Here is a 19,228-nt window from a genome sequence, read left to right as displayed (position 1 = left end):
ATTCCTTGACCTCATGGCTTGGTTTTTGCACTGTCAACTGTGGGACCTTATATAGACAGGTGTGTGTGCCTTTCCAAATCATGTCCAATCAATTGAATTTACCACAGGTGGACTCCAATCAACTTGTAGAAACATCTCAAGGATGATCAATGGAAACAAGATACATCTGAGCTCAATTTCAAGTCTCATAGCAAAGGGTGCATACTTATGTAAATAAGGTATCTTTTGAAAAAAGTGTTTTCACTTTGTCATTATAGGGAATTGAAGGGGAAAAAACTATTTAATACATTTTAGAATAAGACTAATGTAACATAATGTGTAAAAAGTCAAGGGGTCTGAATACTTGCCGAAGGCACTGTATTGTGATGCAGAACAGAAATGTCAGTTAGGTTGCTTTACTGATGAAGATAACATACCTGGACCTGCCGGAACATGCCAGGCTGGTATTCATCCAGCCAGTCCACGTGCCACACCAGCAGAGAGCCATCCATGGGGTGGATACTGAACAGCATGTCTGCCCCCCTGTTCCAGTCCTCCAGTAGCACCTCTACCTGGTGCTCCACCGCTGCAGCAGGCAGGTGGGTGGACGCCACGTCGGGTCCTCGCTCGGCCGCTCGCCTAGAAGCCTCCTCTACCTCCTCATAGTCAGGCTCTGGGAGACCGACAGACAGACAGGAGAGCTCATATCCAAAGACCTTTCATTTCTAGGTTAAAGCGTCAATCAGCAGGTGAAACAATAACAAAGCGATCTCCCCAACCGTTTCGTTAAACAGCTGAGGGATAGGGCTGGAGAAATGTAACCACTCAAATTCATAGAGCTACAGATGCAAGGGCTGACCATCCATGACAAAATTATAGTTTTAACCCTGTTTTGTGACTATATAGTGTTTCTTTACATTTACTTTGTTTACAAACAGTGGAGTAAAACAAGCTTTTATTTTTGGTTCTGATGAGGTACGACAGTTGAACTAAGCTCATGAGGCAGTTATATGTTATATTGTTAATGAAATATACCCACTGTTTCTTGAACTCCAAATTGGATGAAGCAACTGCAGATTGCCTCTAAAAAAGTTTATTATATTGCTCTATGACTTTTTATTTTATGACATGTTGTGCAATCTGGTAAAGTGTGAGAATGCAATCATTTAGGGCACATGTGTCAAACACATTCCATGGAGGGCCGGGTGACTACGGGTTTTTGTTCCACCCTTACTTGATGGATGAATTAAGGTCACTAATTAGCAAGGATCTCCAGGACAAGGGTTGCCTACCCCTGGTGTATTCACTAGGAACCAAACCTAAGCAAACAGTCAAAACTGAGGTACTAACATGAACTTGTCCAATTAAAAAAAGCTTGTTTTCTTTACAAAGCATTTTCCGTTGCAAAACATTGTGTCCTAATGAATCCACCCCTGCTCTCTACCTAGTACCTACCCTCCTGAGAGTGTTCCGAGTGGTTCTGCTCCACACTGCCTCTGAGCTGCTGCAGGAACACCTCCATGGCCAGGGTGAGAAGCAGCTCCTTGTTGTTGAGCCAGTGCACGGTGAAGGGCCCGCCAGGCTCCTCGTCATCTCCCCCACACAGCGACGTGATAGAGGGCAGCAGGGGGATATCTGCTCCAAACAACACACCAATACTGGATCACTTAACTGGTGTACAGTCATTTGTGCCCAGAGTTGGTCCTGGTTGCAGAGCCCTGCATTACCCTGGGACTCCCATATCGCCCGACAGAGAAATGTGCGGCGCGGTCGGAATGGTTCATGCTGCGGGCGGGCAGCGGACGGTCAGAAATACAAATTCAGGATGAAAATATTATTTTATTTCCGCAAATGATTTAATAATGGCCATATCGCCGTTTAAATGCACTGTGATCTGTTATAAATCCACTTATCACATGAATCCCTCTCAGTAATTCTGGCTCCTCTTCTCTAACTGGGGCTCGTTACACAACCGGCTCAAGCCTGCTTCAAACAGTAGTGGTGGCAAATATATATATATATTTTTTTAAATCTGATGTGATGTGATTGAGTTTGTGGCCACTTCTGATGAATTATAAAAGAAATTATCAGCTTGCAGTTCTCACTGGAAAGAATGTTAATCATTTTCTACAGGTAATGAAATAAATGGCAATTATGATTGGGCACTAGTCAGCCTATCAACATCCTATTTGTTGCCTTTCCATTCGCTTACTGACAGTTTGAATTGAGATGATTGTAAGTTTACAAGGTGAACAGGGACTTTGTCTGGGCTGCTTTAAATGACTGACTTTATTCCAACCAGCAAATGTCTTATGAAATCATGCATTCATTGCACATTATAATGCATAAGATGGAGGTTTTGAAAATGTGTAATTTTAACATTGCGGGACAGGGTATAGGAGCTGGAAGAGATTTGGTGGGAGCAGGTGGGATGTCGGGAAAAAGAACCTGCGGGGGCGGGCGCAGTATGAAATCGTGCAATCCTCTACCTGGTTGTTCTTGGGCAGGTCACATTATCCCTAAATATGTGTGATGATCAGTAGAGTTGGGAATTGCCAGGGACCTCACAATACAATATTTTCTAGAGCCCGACCGATGTGGTATTTTTGGTCCGATATCGATTCCGATTTTTTGGGGGGACAAATCGTAACCCTACCGATATATCTGCCGATATACTGTTTCATAGTGGGGAAATTAAAAAGTGTAATTTTCCCAAACTGAATTATCCTGAATTGGCATCCAAAAGAGCAATTGTTCAATAACTATGCTTGATTTCATACATTGTGACAATGACATCATGAGTATGGCCGCAATTGGTCTGAGATTCCCTTTTTTCCATCCCATTTATTGAATATCGTTTAACGGTTGAATTATCATCCGATACTGCTATATTGGCCGATAATGTCAGTGAACCGATATCACAATACTTAGGTGCCGATACGATTGTGTACGTATTGCGATCCAATACTGTGATTTTATTGCGATTCCATGGTCCAAACACTGCTCACAATATGTCTGCTGCAGAGGGAAGCGAGAGCCATGAGAAAACGAGTTTTGATCAGTCATGGAAATAAGTGTGGGAAACATATTAGCTCCCCATTTAAAAAAAAGATGGAGTACAAGCTATGAATGAAAAATACTAGTATTTTGGTGCAGGTACTGCCTAATAATATCACGATGTTGTCAAAACGATACAATATATTGTCAAAAATAATATCCCGTTATGTGACTGTATCAATTCCACCCTTCATCACTAACGGTCAGTTAGAGGGGCTTATATTATTGACTCTTAGGCATAACCTCTGCGTTGTCATTCTTATGCATGAAGTACAGAAGGGGTTTACGACAGGCTCTGTTATCCTAAAATGAACTGTTAAACAATGTAAACAACGTAAACATCCTTGAATTAATGCCACTGAACTTAATGGCACTGAACCACTGTTTGCGTGCGGTACCTGTGGCAGGGTTGATGCTGGCAGCGATGTGGAAGTGGCAGAGAGCGTTGGCATGGGGCACGCTGTTGGTCTTGTGGTTGTGGTGACTGTTCTGCTGGGTCGGAAGGCAGCCGGTCAGGGAGGGCTGGGCCACACCTCTCAAGGGGGCTCTCCACGACTCCTGCAGATTCAACTGAAGCAACAAAATGGCTCCTAAGTAGGGATCTCACTCTCATTTGCTTTGGAAAACCAGACCGGAACTAAAATAGTACCTCTGATATCGCAGTCAGTGATGTTAATGAATAACTCAGCAATGTTAGCAGACTTTCCTCTGGGCATTGAATATACATTTGCATATCTATTTTTCCTGCAATGTAATTCGTCCCTTGCTCCTCAATATTTTCTGGCAAGATGCATAACCATGTAATGACAGTCTTCCAATAAGGAAATGTTCTTTACACAACTAAAGTGAAGGCAATGCATCTGATGATATAATTAGTTACTAGAGCACCTCAACAAAAAACTAATTACATTTGTCCGCAAAATGAACAGACGTACTTTAATTAATGGGTGTACAGTATAGAAACAAGATTTTTTTAGTGATGTTCTCAAGGGCTGCGAAGCCTGGAAAACGAGCTTCCTGTCAGATATCCTTTTAGCTCTAAGCCTGTTACGCTCTCTTAACTTCTCACCAGCCTGATGGACTATGCGGTGGAAACATTCTTCCTACCTCCAGGGGATTCCTGTCCTGTGTTTTGATACGAGAGGGAGTCTTCTTGCTGCCTGACGATTTCAGTGAGTCGCTGCTCTGTCCGTTATTATTAACGTGACTGAGCGTGTGTCCGGACAGCAAGCTGTCACTGGGAAGCAGGGTCTCGGCCCACAGGCGACACACACTGTCCTTACAGCATGTCAGTAGAACATTGCACACTGAACCCCTGGAGGGAAAAACACAGAGGACACAACTCCATCAGGTCAGGTATGGAGAAACATATTCTAAAGACTTAACGATGGGCCTTACCGTGGCATGTACTTGCTGGTCTTCCTCCAGGAGAAGCCTGTTACAGAGCGTGGGTGTGCCAGGTAGACAAAAGAGAAGTCGAGCTCGCCCTGAGCGTTGTGCTCCGGTGGGGTGAACAGCTTGGTCACGCCAGACTGCCATTTGCTGGTGCCGTACCAAACTTTGACCAGACAGTCGTCCTGAAAACAACGGCATCACTGGGAGTTAGTACACGAAGGATTACATGGCTGTTGTTAGAATGCGTTTCTCTGTAAGGTCTTTACTTAAAAAAAGGAACATCTTTATGCGCATGAATGGACACCAAAGGCCACCCACCTGTCCGGCAGTAGCAAAGAATTCTCCATCTGGAGAGAACTTCATGAGCTGAATTGGGGAGGCGGTTCTATTAAGATGAGGGGAACACAACAATACATCAGATGGATCCATGAGAATGTTTTTTGGGGGAATCTTTTTTTATTCTTCTAAACAGGCTACATTTGGACTATTTCATAGTGCAGTTCTTACTTGCAGTGCCAGATACACCTCCAGGGACACCGAGGGTCACCAATGGTGATGTCTGTCTGTTCCCCTTCCTCATCAAAACCATCGCTGATATTGGACCACAGCTGGAGGCTAGCGGACCCAGTTAAGAGACGAGTGCCTGTGTGCAAAATATAAAACAAAGATCAAACAATGGAGAGAGAGAAGATTATTTTTAAAGAACACAGGACGTTTTAATTTGCAAAGATAGTATCAAGAGCAGTGGGTAATCTTAACCTGGATCCATAAAGCTTATTACAGAGCAGAGATACTATCAAGAGCAGTGTGTGGGTTTCTTATTTTTTCTCATGTTATTCAACTGTTACTATACACCTGTAACAAAGATAGCTCAGATGTTCGAGTGCCATTTGAATTTGGAAAGATACCAAATATACATAGAATAATGAATTTACCTGTGGGGTCCCAGGCCAGGTTACGCACTATGGACTGCAAAACAAACTGTCCACTCTTCTGCCACTGGTAGCTCAGTTCCTGTAAGAACACAAGCATTCAAACGATCAAATCCAAATTGTCAATACCAAGTCATTAGGAACAATAAATTAATACATTTCCTCACATATTATTTGTATCAGGAAGTTACACTGCAGTCAGTAAGAATCAATTACTATTAGAGAATCAATTACTATTAGAGAATCAATACAAATAGCACTTACTGCTGATGTCCTGTCCTTCTGGTTCATGAGCTGAACCGGCTCAAAGACACAGACAATACTTCCATAGGAAGCTGCAACCTGTCAGCAGCAATTGAAGAGAAGGGACATTTTATTCAATGTGAAGGCTTGACCTTCTCACTCTCATTATACCATAACAAGTACCAAGCACAATATTGTGAATTTTGAAAAGGACTGTGAGCTGCAGCCTACTGGTTAGAGTGAAGATGATTAAAGATATGAGTACTGCAATTATGACTTAAGATAGTTGTGGTAATAGCATCCTCACAAATTGTAAATAACCACATGAATTATAAAAAATGTCTTGGCAACCTTAGAAACGTAATGTCATTTTACTGTAGCTCTTTACACACTCGTACCTGTATACGGGTTGAACATTTTGACACTGATACATTTTTAAATTGGAATGAAATGGCTGTACAGTAACATGTGTTATATGACGTCAGAACTCTGGCTCTGCGGTTCACATCGGTGTATGGGTTTTGACTGACAGATGTTCAGAACTTGGGTGACAAGCATATCCCTCCCACTAATTGGGCAACTTTTGCAAATGTTTTGCTGTCTGAGGGAGGTAAATGCTGTAAATTAACAGGCCTATGCATACTGAACAAAAATATAAACACAACATGTAAAGTGTTGGTCCCATATTTCATGAGCTGAAATAAAAGATCCCAGAAATGTTCCAAAAAGCGTATCTTTTTCGCTCAAATTTTGTGCACAAATTTGTTTACATCCCTGTCAGTGAGCAGTTCTCCTTTGCCAAGATAATCCATTCACCTGACAGGCATGGCATATCAAAAAGCTGATTAAACAGCGTGATCATTACACAGCTGCACCTTGCAATTGGCATGCTGGCTGCAGGAATGTCCACCAGACCTGTTGCCAAATAATTTAATGTTCATTTCTGTAACCTCAAATGTCGTTTTAGAGAATTTGGCAGTACGTCCAACCAGCCTCACAACCACAGACCACGTAAGACCAGGACCTCCACATCCGGCTTCTTCACCTGTGATGAAACTGGGTTTGCACAACCAAAGGATTTCTGCACAAACTGTCTCAGGGAAGCTCATCTGCGTGCTCGTCATCCTCACCAGGGTCTTGACCTGACTGCAGTTTGGCTCCGTAGTCAACTTCAGTGGCCACTGACACGCTGGAGAAGTGTGCTCTTCACGGATGAATCCCGGTGGCGGTGGGGTTATGGTATGGGCAGGCATACAATGCATCGTAAAGTATTCAGACCCCTTTACTTTTTCCACATTTTGTTACGTTATAGCCTTATTCTAAAATGTATTCTATTATTTTTTCCCCCTCTACACACAATACCCCATAATGACAAAGCGAAAACAGGTTTAGAAATTTTTGCTTATTAAAAATAAAAATAAAAAATACCTTTAAGTATTTAGACCCTTTGCTAAGACTTGAAATTAAGCTCAGATGCATCTAGTTTCCATTGATCATCCTTGAGATGTTTCTACAACTTGATTACCTGTGGTAAATTCTGGAAATTGATTGGACATGATTTGGAAAGGCACACACACCTGCCTATATAAAAGGGCCCACAGTTGACAGTGCATGTCAGAGTAAAAACCAAGCCACGAGGTCGAAGGAATTTTCCAGTAAAGCTTCGAGACAGGATTATGTCGAGACACAGACCTGGGGTAGTGTACCCAAAAATGTCTGCAGCATTGAAGGTCCCCAAGAACACAGTGGCCTCCAGCGATCTTAAATGGAAGAAGTTTGGCATGACAGCCCGCTTGGAGTTTGCCAAAAGGTACCTAAAGGTTGGCACCATACCTGGCACCATCCCTAAAGTGAAGAATGGTCGAGGCAGCATCATGCTGTGGGGGATGTTTTTCAGCGGCAGGGACTGGGAGACTAGTCAGGATCAAGGGAAAGATGAACAGAGCAAAGTACAGAGAGATCCTTGATGAAAACCTGCTCCAGAGCACTCAGGACCTCAGACTGGGGTGAAGGTTCACCTTCGAAAAGGACAATGAATCTAAGCACACAGCCAAGACAAAGCCGGAGAGGCTTTGGGACAAGTCTTTGAATGTTCTTGAGAGGCCCAGCCAGAGCCCGGACTTGAACCCGATCGAACATCTCTGGAGAGACCTCAAATTGCTGTGCAGCGACGCTCCCCATCCAACCTGACAGAGATTGAGAGGATCTGCAGAGAAGAATGGGAGAAACTCCCCAAATACAGGTGTGCCAAGCTTGTAGTGTCATACATAAGACTCTTGGCTGTAATTGCTGCCAAAGGTGCTTCTAGTGGTTAGAGTGTTGGGCCAGTAACCGGAAGGTTTCTGGATCGAATCTCCAAGCTGACAAGGTAAAAATATGTCGTTCTGCTCCTGAGCAAGGCAGTTAACCCACTGTTCCCCAGGCGCCGAAGACGTGGATGTCGATTAAGGTAGCCCCTGCACCTCTCTGATTTCCCTTACAACAAAGTACTGAGTAACGGGTCTGAATACTTATGTAAATGTGATATTTCAGTTCTCTTACTTCGTCATTATAGGGTATTGTGTGTAGATTGATGAGAAATAAGGCTGTAATGTAACAAAATGTGGAAAAAGTCAAGGTGCCTGAATACTTTCTGAATGCACTGTAAGCTACAGATAATGAACACAATTGCATTTTATTGGTGGCAATTTGAATGCACAGAGATACCGTGATGAGATGCTTTAAGCCCATTGTCATGGCATTCATCCACCAGCATCACCTTGTGTTTCAGTATGATAATGCATGACCCCATGTCTCAAGGATCCGTACACAATTCCTGGAGGCTGAAAATGTCCCAGTTCTTCCATGGCCTGCATACTCAACAAAAATGTCACCCATTGAGTCTGTTTGGAATGATCTGGATCGATGTGTACGACAGCGTGTTCCAGTTCCCGCCAATATCCAGCAACTTTGCACAGCCGTTGAACAGGAGTGGGACAACATTCCACAGGCCACAATTAACAGCCTGGTCAACTCAATGCGAAGGAGATGTTGTGCTGCATGAGGCAAATAGTGGTGACACCAGATACTGACTGGTTTTCTGATCCACGCACCTACCTTTTTGCATATCTGTATTCCCAGTCATGTGAATACAGCCATAGATTAGGGCCTAATGAATTTATTTAAATTGTATTCTTTTTTTATTTAACTAGGCAAGTCAGTTAAGAACACATTCTTATTTACAATGACGGCCTAGGAACATTGAGTTAGCTGCCTTGTTCAGGGGCAGAACAACAGATTTTTACCTTGTCAGCTCGGGGATTCGATCTAGCAACCGTTGGGTTACAGGCCCAACGCTCTAACCACTAGGCTCCCTGAATGGTTTCCTTATGTAAACGGTGTATTTTGAAAGATGAGACATTTAGGATTATAATAAATACCCCTGTGATGTCATACAAGCAAGCCAAATACCTGTGAGTCCAAAAGTGCACATTTCCACATTATAAAACTCATGTAATATACAGTGTCAGTTTATGATCACTATGTTTGATGTACATTTACAAGGGTTGTTCTGAACCGAATTAGTCTGTCTATTATTAAGAAAATTCACTGTGGCACACGCTAGTGTTATCATGATACCAGAATTTTGACTTCCATATCGATACCAGGTTTAGTATCACAATACTCGATATCACGATACTAAATATCAAAACGATACCACAAAAAAAAAAAAATACATATTAGCCAAAGTCACAGAATGGCACTTGATCCAGACAGATAAACTCAGCTACAGCTCTGTTAAATCGTTAGTTCAATATCATTACATTTGAACATTGTCAAATTTTTGGAGACAACCATGTATGCATGAATTGAGTAAATGATACAATCAATTTGACTTTGTAACTTCAAAACAATATATTTGTAATCATTAATATCTATTGATAAACTGTGTAAATCAAGATGTAGCCTAGGTCTATTCACAATACAGGTGAATGCATATTATTCAATAGGAGTGTGTGCATGCATTGAGTTATTGAGCTTGTTTTAGCTGATTCCATTGGGCTACAAATGACAATCCCTTCCATTTAGGACTATTTTATTGGCAACTGATAAGATAATCAGCACAATAAAGTAGTAAGTTAACAACATTTGCATAGATGGGTTAGCTGACACCGTCACGTAAACAATGCACACGCTTCTATGAGGCAGAAGTCCGCGTGTTGTAGTGATTCTGGATGGCGAGAACGACAAGAAACTGCCATGTGGGGAATCGCTTCATCTTGTTCTTCATACCATGTCTTATTTTGACTGACCTTATGTCTATGCTAATATGGGTAAAATTCGCTAACAAACAACTAACGAGGTATTTGACAACAAGTGCTCATTGTGCAAATGTATTTACGTGTTCAATAAACATTGGCGACGAAATATAGTTTACATGTCATCAATCTAAGCCAACCGCGTCTGTTTTGCCCCATAATTGTGCACGCGTCAAATGTTGCTAGACAACCAACCCTTCTATAGAATAAGCAATCTCATATTTTCTAAGTGTGCCTGTATAAGAAATGAATGACAATTTGTTAGGCAGAATGTGGCTGTGGAATCTGACTTCTATTAACTTCTATTAACTTACTATTAAAGCTGGAAGCCACCTGCATTGTCTTGCATTGTATGTGTTCTAGCCTGTGTGGACATTGTTTTTGCAGACAGTAACGAACCGTTTCAACATAACGTGTTGCATTATTCAAGTTAACTTCTGTGCAGCATGTGGGGACTAGGGAGCTAATGCAGCTCTAGCGATGAATGAGTAAGTAGAGCAGGCTCTTTGCACTATAAAAAGGGACTGCGCTGATACAGACTTGATCCTCTCAAGCACCTGAATGCACTCATGACTACTTTTTATGAATGGCAATCTGAAAGCCTAACACCGTCATGCTAGTCCTGTTGACAACAGAACAAGCTTTCAAAATGATGCCCGATTGACCCAGATTGCGATTTATAAACGGGCCATTCTTGGATTACGTAAACAGTAACTGTGTGATGGCGGGGATGCAGGACTGAGTTCCAAACAAAACAACTACAGGTCGCTGTAGTTCAACGGCACAGCTTGGAGAGTAAACAACAACACCTTATTGTTGAAGACTTTTCTTTGAGTAAAAAAAAAATTATAGAGAGAGAGAGAGAGAGAGAGAGAAATTACTTAGGAACTGGGCACACTATGGAGAGATGTGTGGACACTTGGAGACACCAGTTACTCCTCTCACTCAAACCTTTGTAATTTTATGGTTTTATGTTGCATCTACCCCACATTTTCCATAAACATTCTTATCATGTTACTGAAAGTAACCAGAGTACCTTATGATTTATCAACAAATGCGGCGAAAAGTACAGTAAATGTAAAATGCACATAAAATCAACAGTGTTAATGTTCGGATTCAGTCTCGTGTCAGGTGAACTGTTGTGTCCTCACCTTTGGTCGAATACTCTTCCCACAATCTCCAAACTGTTCCCTGTCAATTGCTACCATGGTTATGCATATGCTTTTCATATTTATTCTGTAAGAAACATTTCAATTTATCATATAGGCCAATTCCCATGAGTGTAAAGGGTTAAGCATTTTACCACATGCTAAATGTCTACTTTGCATAATTTGAAATCTGCACCAGACCCAATAATTAACACATATGCCAATATACTTGATTCCTCTTTCTAACTCTGCAAGTTACTGGCTGATCTAAAACGAGGTAGTCCATAGTCAGGCTCAAAAATAACTATAAGCTAACTTCCTTAGATAATACAGGTTGTGTCTAATAATATTCCAACAGTCAGGAGAGCTACATGTCATGAGTAGTGACTAGTGAGTCTGAGTCACAACATACAACATTTTCCCACCGTGTATTGGCTGGCTAAGTTTGTTTCTCTTTCTTCATTTCCTTTTTCTGAAATATTGTGATATCTATTGACGGGTGTAGCTGGCCAAGCTCAATGACTCGTACACAGCTTAAAATGCATTGTTGACCTAGGACAAACACAATGGATCCAGGCAACATGGCATTTTGATAAGATTTAAACAGATTTTAGGCAATATGGCATTACAGTGAGAACAAAAGGCCCGCTTCTCTTGAGTTGCTGTGCTGTGTTCCATCTTGTTAAAATTTACCCGGATTTGGGGGATCGTTCAACATTTGTAATATTGCATCATAATTCACATATTTTGCTGTTTAGAAACAATATAGCAAATAAATGCTCAATATTGCTAAAGGTTTAGCTACAATATAGCCTATAGCAAATTGATGGTCAATATTGATACAAAGCAACGGCCATGTAAACAATATGGCATGGATATACAAATAGGGTCATAGTAGCATGCAAACTCAACTGGTTCTTCGCCAAACAGCATCGTCTATAAGTTGCAGTAACTACACCAAACAAGTAATACAAGAAACAATGTCTCTTACCTGGCCTCCCTGTAGTGAGCTGTCCACACAGCCCACCTGGATGTTCCCATGCTTCGCTCCTGGGATGATCTGTAGCCTTTCAAAGTCACTGCCCAAAATCACAACGTCACAGCCAGAGGCATATGCCTATCACATGAGAGGGTGGGATGAGGGAGGAATGTCACTCAGTTAGGACAATAATCACAAAGAACTGTCAAGCGTGATTTAATGAAAGTTGAACTTCTAGTATGACTTTGCATTGTATGACACTGACAAGCAGATGATATCTGTAGTATGCATACTAATGCCATGAATAAATATACAGACAAAATGCAGACTGTCAACACGGCATAAGCAGCACAATGTAACTTTTGCCTGCACTAGAGGACAGAGACAAAAATAGTCTGATATTGATCGGCTCAGTGAAAGACTGTGGGTATAGTATCAGATTCTCTTCTCTGAGCAGTGCTGCTGGACTAGCACGGAACACTCCCAAAGCATGCTTAAAATGTAGGGAGACTGACTGCCTGAAATATCTTACCGTGAATGGTTGGTTGTTTATGCTACCTACAGAAAAACAATTGTCCCCTGGGTTGACAGCCCCAGTAAGGACTTGGTGAAGATTCATGGTCCTTTGTAACGCTGTCTTCCTGCCCTCACAATGTGGCCTTGATCCAGGACAAATTCATGAGAAACCAATGCAATGACGTGGTCATTGTGCTTCAAATCATAAAGTCAGTTCCCCTGTGAGAAAGAGAAACACGTCCGTTGTTAGTTGTGCTACTGACAGTTAAGACACTAGCTAGGTAACTTGTAGCCACCGCACTGAATGTCATATTCTCAGCAAGACAATCTTCAGTGGCAAACATCACCAGACATGTCAGTTAGTGAGACAACTAACGTTAGGTTGATAATTTGGTACAGTACAACATTGCTAGATTAGCAAGTAATCCATGTTGTGTGCACTGCACTACTTAATTAGATCACAAGATTAGCGATAGACATTAATTTAACTAAGAGCAATAATTGGGTGATATTTTTCTATGGATTGGACCTATGCTAGCAAAACCAGTGACATTTGGCTGGTAAACAAAATTACTACATACCTAGCTAGCCAATGACAGCAAACTAGCAGTAGCAGGTAGCTAGCTGTAGCTAAAGATTACAGCTAGTTAGTTAGCTAATGACAGCTAGTTAGTTAGCTAATGACAATGTTGAGACATTAGCCCATTGGATAATTTACACCCCTCATCCCATGAAATCACCGCTCCTACATGGAAAACCAACCTGAATGTAGAGGTGTTTGGCCCGCAAATTAGAACGGACACCGGCATAACAATCGTTTCTAAACTGGAAAGAGGTGAGCAAGTTCCGTGTGCCAACTCACGTGACACCATCACTCGGAAATAGATGACAGATAGCAACCCATTTAGCTAAATAAAAGCAACATAGTCTATCATTGTGATTTAAAAAAAAAGATATAGTTATCAATAAGCAAGTGATCAACTATCAAGTCAATTCACGCAACAACCAACTAGCTAGCTAGCAAAGGCACGAGCAGGCTACCTAGCTTTGGGACACAACATCGGGAGTCACTGTAAATAATACATAGATTACAGATGTTTCCCATAGCTAAGCTACCTAGCTAGCCATGTTGTTGCGTCTTTACAGGCTTACTAGCTAGCTATAGTCAACTAAATGAACTACTTAGCTGCAGTTTCGATACAAAATATTACGTTATAGTATACAACACTATTGGGCGAAATCCGAAATGTAACGTTACAGCTAGCTAGCCTAGTGTCAAAATGCACTTACTTCTCGTCGTTTGGTTTGACTCATGAATGCATTGCGACCTGCTATCATATGACTTCTAGCATGCAGTCTGTCATTCAGTCACGTTGGTAGCTAGCTATTCGTCTCGCAAAAAGTAAAATAACGGACAATTTCAAATAATATGCTAAATACACACGTTAAACCATTTAGCTAACTGTGGTATAGAGTTAGCTAGTGGCGCTCCTCTCCCGTGAGACGGTCATGAAACCGTGCTATGGATTGTGGTTATTGTAGTAATTGATGGTGCGTGATTTCATCAATGACGATGCTGTTTGCAGAATGTGTTTGCCCTTTACGGATGCCCTCTACATACGGAGAGGAGCTTATGATAAACCCTCGCAGTTCCAGAATGGGTAGAAAATGGCAGCCATATTGGTCAGGGACAAATCCTAACCAGTATAGGGAAAGGGAGATACCTAGTCAGTTGTACAACATAATCCAGATTTTTCTTCCACAGGAAAATATAAGTAAGGCCTGTGATTTATCAGAAATGATGTAATAGAATTATTTGTCAACCTAAAATCGTGTCATATAATTATAAATACAGTTTATACAGGTTTTATACAAATTGTATGTATAAGTAGTCTCTAAAATATATACGTAAACAGACCATAAATGTCTCAAATTGTGTTTTGCTTGGAAAGGTGTGAGTGCTATTATATGATACAATATCAGTCCTACCATCAACTGATTTCAGCCAGTGTATGGCTGTGTATTGAATGCATTGTTTGAATGGAATGTTGGCAGTTAATACTAACAAACATATGGTGCAAATACATTCTTAAAATGCATTGTTTTACACAATTTCTTATCACAGAACTGGCAAACCATGGTTGACCAACTCCCTGACCAAAATAGCTGACCTTTAGACCATCAGAAGAAGGTTCATGTCCAGTATTCTAAATTATAATTCCTTACTTGTGTAACGGATGTGAAATGGCTAGCTAGTTAGCGGGTACGCGCTAGTAGCGTTTCAATCAGTTACGTCACTTGCTCTGAAACCTAGAAGTAGTGTTGCCCCTTGCTCTGCAAGGGCCGCGGCTTTTGTGGAGCGATGCTTCGTGGGTGTCAGTTGTTGATGTGTGCAGAGGGTCCCTGGTTCGCGCCCGTGTCGGGGCGAGGGGACGGTTTAAAGTTATACTGTTACATTGGTGCCGTGACCCGTGATACGGCACCAATGTAACAGTATAACTTTAAACCGTCCCCTCGCCCCGACACGGGCACGAACCAGGGACCCTCTGCACACATCAACAACTGACACCCACGAAGCGTCGTTACCCATCGCTCCACAAAAGCAAGGGGCAACACTACTTCTAGGTTTCAGAGCAAGTGACGTAACTGATTGAAACGCTAGTAGCGCGTACCCGCTAACTAGCTAGCCATTTCACATCCGTTACACTTGCTACACCATTCAATATCCTCATGCCTTCATAACTTGGGGCTCCCGAGTGGCACAGTGGTCTAAGGCACTGCGTCTCAGTGTTCAAGGCATCATTAGACACCCTGGTTCGATTCCAGGCTGTATCACAACCGCCTGTGATTGGGAGACCCATAGGGCAGTGCACAATTGGCCCAGTGTTGTCAGAGTTTGGCCGGTGTAGGCTGTCATTGTAAATAATAATTTGTTCTTTTAACTGACTTGTCTAGTTAAATAAAAAAATAACAATGCTGGCCCTCACACAGTCAACTAAAATAGCATGCAGTGTATTGGGACCAATTCCCAAGTCATTCCCCAATATTGATTAAAAAATCAACAAGGGAGTTGTACTCTTTATGTCCAAAAAAGTAATTTCTGGACAATATCTGTCCATTTAGGGGACAGACCCCTTTTGGCTCAAGAGCACCCCCAGAGGCAAGAATTCTGTATAGTTCTTTAATTTTCTCTTTTCCTTGGACTATCCTCCTCACTGCTGACAGCGATGGGTAAATCAATGATGCTGATCTGGGCCTATAATTTGTATGAACATTAAATGTTTTAATTTCTTTTATCAAGGGAGAGCGTAGACGCAGTCCCCCACTACCAAAAATTATGCAGTCGAGATTCCCACATTTGTAGAATTCACAGAAGTCAGCATGGCCTGAGTGCAATGGTCGAGCGTTGTCCTGGGTGATCAAGGTATCTCACATGCCAGGTAAGTTTATCATGTTTTCTTACCTCTATCAACCCTTACAACAAGTCCTACAGGAATCCTGCAAGGAAAATCCTACCGGATTTTGAGTGCATTTTTCTGTGGGACAACCTTCAGAAGTAAAAAAAAAAAAAAAAAAAAAAAGAGAATTCTTGCAGGAACAAATATCATACTGGAAAATTTTACATGAATCCTGTAGGACCTTTTTTTAAGGGAAATATTCCACTCCTTCATTCTTATTTCAGACAAATGTCAGCCTTGCAACTTGGTTTGCTGTAAATGCGGAATAGGGATATAAATGGTTTGTTTACAAAAACACTATTTACAAGCAAAACATAACTCCATTTTGCGTTATGATTCGGTTAAAACCAATGTAGAAAATAGTAAAAAAATAAAGAAAAACCCTTGAATGAGTAGGTGTGTCCAAAACTTTTGACTGGTACTGTATGTTGAAATGACCATTGTAAATATTGCAGATTATACCTTTAAAGCTAGAAGAGTTAATTGAAACAATAACAAAGCATTTTCCTCACCTCTGTTAGTCAAAAGCTGAGAGATGGGCCTGGAGAAATGTAACCACTTGTAACGGCCGTCTGAAGAAGAAGGTGACCAAAGCGCAGCGTGGTAAGTGTTCATGATTTATTAATAATACTGAACACTGAATAACAAAACCAACAAAGAGAACAACCGAAACAGTTCTGTCTGGTGCAGACACAAAAAAACAGAAAACAACTACCCACAAAACACAGGTGGGAAAAGGCTACCTAAGTATGGTTCTCAATCAGAGACAACGATAGACAGCTGCCTCTGATTGAGAACCACACCCGGCCAAACACACAGAAATAGAAAACATAGAACACAAAACATAGAATGCCCACCCCAACTCACGCCCTGACCAAACCAAAATAGAGACATAAAAAGGATCTCTAAGGTCAGGGCGTGACAGTACCCCCCCCCCCCCCTAAACCTATAGGGGAGGGCCTGGGTGGGCATCTATCCGCGGTGGCGGCTCTGGTGCGGGACGTGGACCCCGCTCCACCTTAGGCTTGGCCCACTTAGGTGCGCCTCTGGAGCGGGGACCCTCGCCGCCGACCCAGGACTGGGGACCCTCGCAGCGTGTCCCGGACAGGAGGGCGACTCTGGCGGCTCCGGGCTGGAGGCTCGACTCTGGAGGCTTCGTGCCATGTCTCACCCCTGGAGGCATCTTGCCATGGATCATCACTGGAGGCTTCTTGCCATGGATCATCACTGGAGGCTTCGTGCCATGGATCATCACAGGAGTGGAGATACACACAGGAGGCCTGGCTCTGGGAGCAGGCACAGGACTCACCAGGCTGGGGAGACATATAGGAGGGTTAGTTCTAGGCGCAGGCACAGGACTCACCAGGCTGGGGAGACATGAAGGAGGCCTTGTCCTTGGCACCGGATACACTGGGCCGTGGAGGCGCACTGGAGGTCTGGAGAGCAGGGCTGGCACCACCCGTTCTGGTTGGATGCCAGCTTCCACCCGGCAAATGCGGGACGCTGGCACCGAGCACACCGGCCTGTGAATGCTCCGCCTCGACACCGTGAGCATCACCCCATAGCACGGGGCCTGACCAGTCCCATGGTCGCCACGGTAAGCACGGGGAGTTGGCTCAGGTCTACTACCTGACTCTGCCACACTCCCCGTGTTCCCTCCCCCAAACATTTTTTGGGGGCTGCCTCTCGGGCTTCCTTGCCAGCCATTTTCGTGACGCCAACTCCATTCTCCGGTATCCCTCCTCGCACTGTTCTAGAGAATCCCAGGCGGGCTCCGGCACTCTCCCTGGGTCGACCGACCACCTCTCTATCTCCTCCCGGGTTGTCTCATACTCCAGATAGCACTGCTCACCTGTCCAGGAGTCCCTTTCACCACGCTGCTTGGTCCTTTGGTGGTGGGTAGTTCTGTAACGGCTGTCTGAAGAAGAAGGTGACCAATGCGCTGCGTGGTAAGTGTTCATGATTTATTAATAATACTGAACACTGAATAACAAAACCAACAAAGAGAACGACCGAAACAGTTCTGTCTGGTGCAGACACAAAAAAACAGAAAACAAGTACCCACAAAACACAGGTGGGAAAAGGCTACCTAAGCATGGTTCTCAATCAGAGACAATGATAGACAGCTGCCTCTGATTGAGAACCACACCCGGCCAAACACACAGAAATAGAAAACATTACATTTACATTTACATTTAAGTCATTTAGCAGACGCTCTTATCCAGAGCGACTTACAAATTATAGAACACAAAACATAGAATGCCCACCCCAACTCACGCCCTGACCAAACCAAAATAGAGACATAAAAAGGATCTCTAAGGTCAGGGCGTGACACCACTCTCAAAATCATAGACAGAGCTATGCATGCAATGACTGAATATCCATTATATAAAAATTATAGTTTTCAAATCAAATACAATTTTGCAGATGTTATCGCAATGGCAGCAAAATGCTTATGTTTCTAGCCCCGACAGTGCAGTAATACCTAACAATGCAAAACAATACAGACACATCCCAAAAATGTAAATAAAGAAATGAATAAATATCAGAATGAGTCCGGAATATAAATATATATACAGTATATGTATATAATGCTGTGAAATAGACCGTATGGGCAGCATATGAATAGAAAAGCTGTGTACAGCAGTAGTTACATTGAATGAGCCTTGACTAGAATGCAGAAGTCAGAAGTTTACATACACTTAGGTCGGAGTCATTAAAACTCGTTTTTCAACCATTCCACAAATTTCTTGTTAACAAACTATAGTTTTGGCAAGTCGGTTAGGACATCTACTTTGTGCATGACACAAGTAATTTTTCCAACAATTGTTTACAGACAGATTATTTCACTTATAATTCACTGTATCACAATTCCAGTGGGACAGAAGTTTACATACTCTAAGTTGACTTTGCCTTTAAACAGCTTGGAAAATTCCAGAAAATGATGTCATGGCTTTAGAAGCTTCTGTTAGGCTAATTGACATCATTTGAGTCAATTGGAGGTGTACCTGTGGATTTATTTCAAGGCCTACCTTCAAACTCAGTGCCTCTTTGCTTGACATCATGGGAAAATCCAAATAAATCAGCCAAGACCTCAGAAAAAAAATTGTAGACCTCCACAAGTCTGGTTCATTCTTGGGAGCAATTTCCAAACGCCTGAAGGTACCACGTTCATCTGTACAAACAATAGTATGCAAGTAAAAACACCATGGGACAACGCAGC

At 42.4% G+C, this 19,228-nt stretch overlaps 1 protein-coding gene and 1 pseudogene across 1 annotated transcript in view; both read right to left on the bottom strand.

Annotated features, from left to right (window-relative positions):
* Window positions 1-14,049, bottom strand: part of LOC120045108 (dmX-like protein 1) — a 63,516-nt gene extending 49,467 nt beyond the window's left edge. The window contains exons 1-12 of the mRNA XM_038990034.1: window positions 13,838-14,049; window positions 12,564-12,766; window positions 12,044-12,169; window positions 5,628-5,705; window positions 5,367-5,445; window positions 4,939-5,074; window positions 4,750-4,816; window positions 4,435-4,613; window positions 4,144-4,351; window positions 3,435-3,606; window positions 1,435-1,614; window positions 417-652 (exon numbers count right to left, since the gene is read on the bottom strand). Coding sequence (XP_038845962.1) covers window positions 417-652; window positions 1,435-1,614; window positions 3,435-3,606; window positions 4,144-4,351; window positions 4,435-4,613; window positions 4,750-4,816; window positions 4,939-5,074; window positions 5,367-5,445; window positions 5,628-5,705; window positions 12,044-12,169; window positions 12,564-12,650 — 1,548 coding nt within the window. The 5' untranslated portion in view covers window positions 12,651-12,766; window positions 13,838-14,049. The remainder of the gene's footprint in view (window positions 1-416; window positions 653-1,434; window positions 1,615-3,434; window positions 3,607-4,143; window positions 4,352-4,434; window positions 4,614-4,749; window positions 4,817-4,938; window positions 5,075-5,366; window positions 5,446-5,627; window positions 5,706-12,043; window positions 12,170-12,563; window positions 12,767-13,837) is intronic.
* A 1,795-nt stretch (window positions 14,050-15,844) lies between these two features.
* Window positions 15,845-15,995, bottom strand: LOC120057288 (annotated as a pseudogene).
* Window positions 15,996-19,228: the final 3,233 nt, after the last annotated feature.

This window comes from Salvelinus namaycush, chromosome 1 (genome assembly GCF_016432855.1).
Source record: "Salvelinus namaycush isolate Seneca chromosome 1, SaNama_1.0, whole genome shotgun sequence".
NCBI classification, from domain to species: Eukaryota; Metazoa; Chordata; class Actinopteri; order Salmoniformes; family Salmonidae; genus Salvelinus; species Salvelinus namaycush.
Note: the sequence above shows the minus strand (reverse complement) of the source record. Positions and strands in the feature narration are given on the sequence as shown.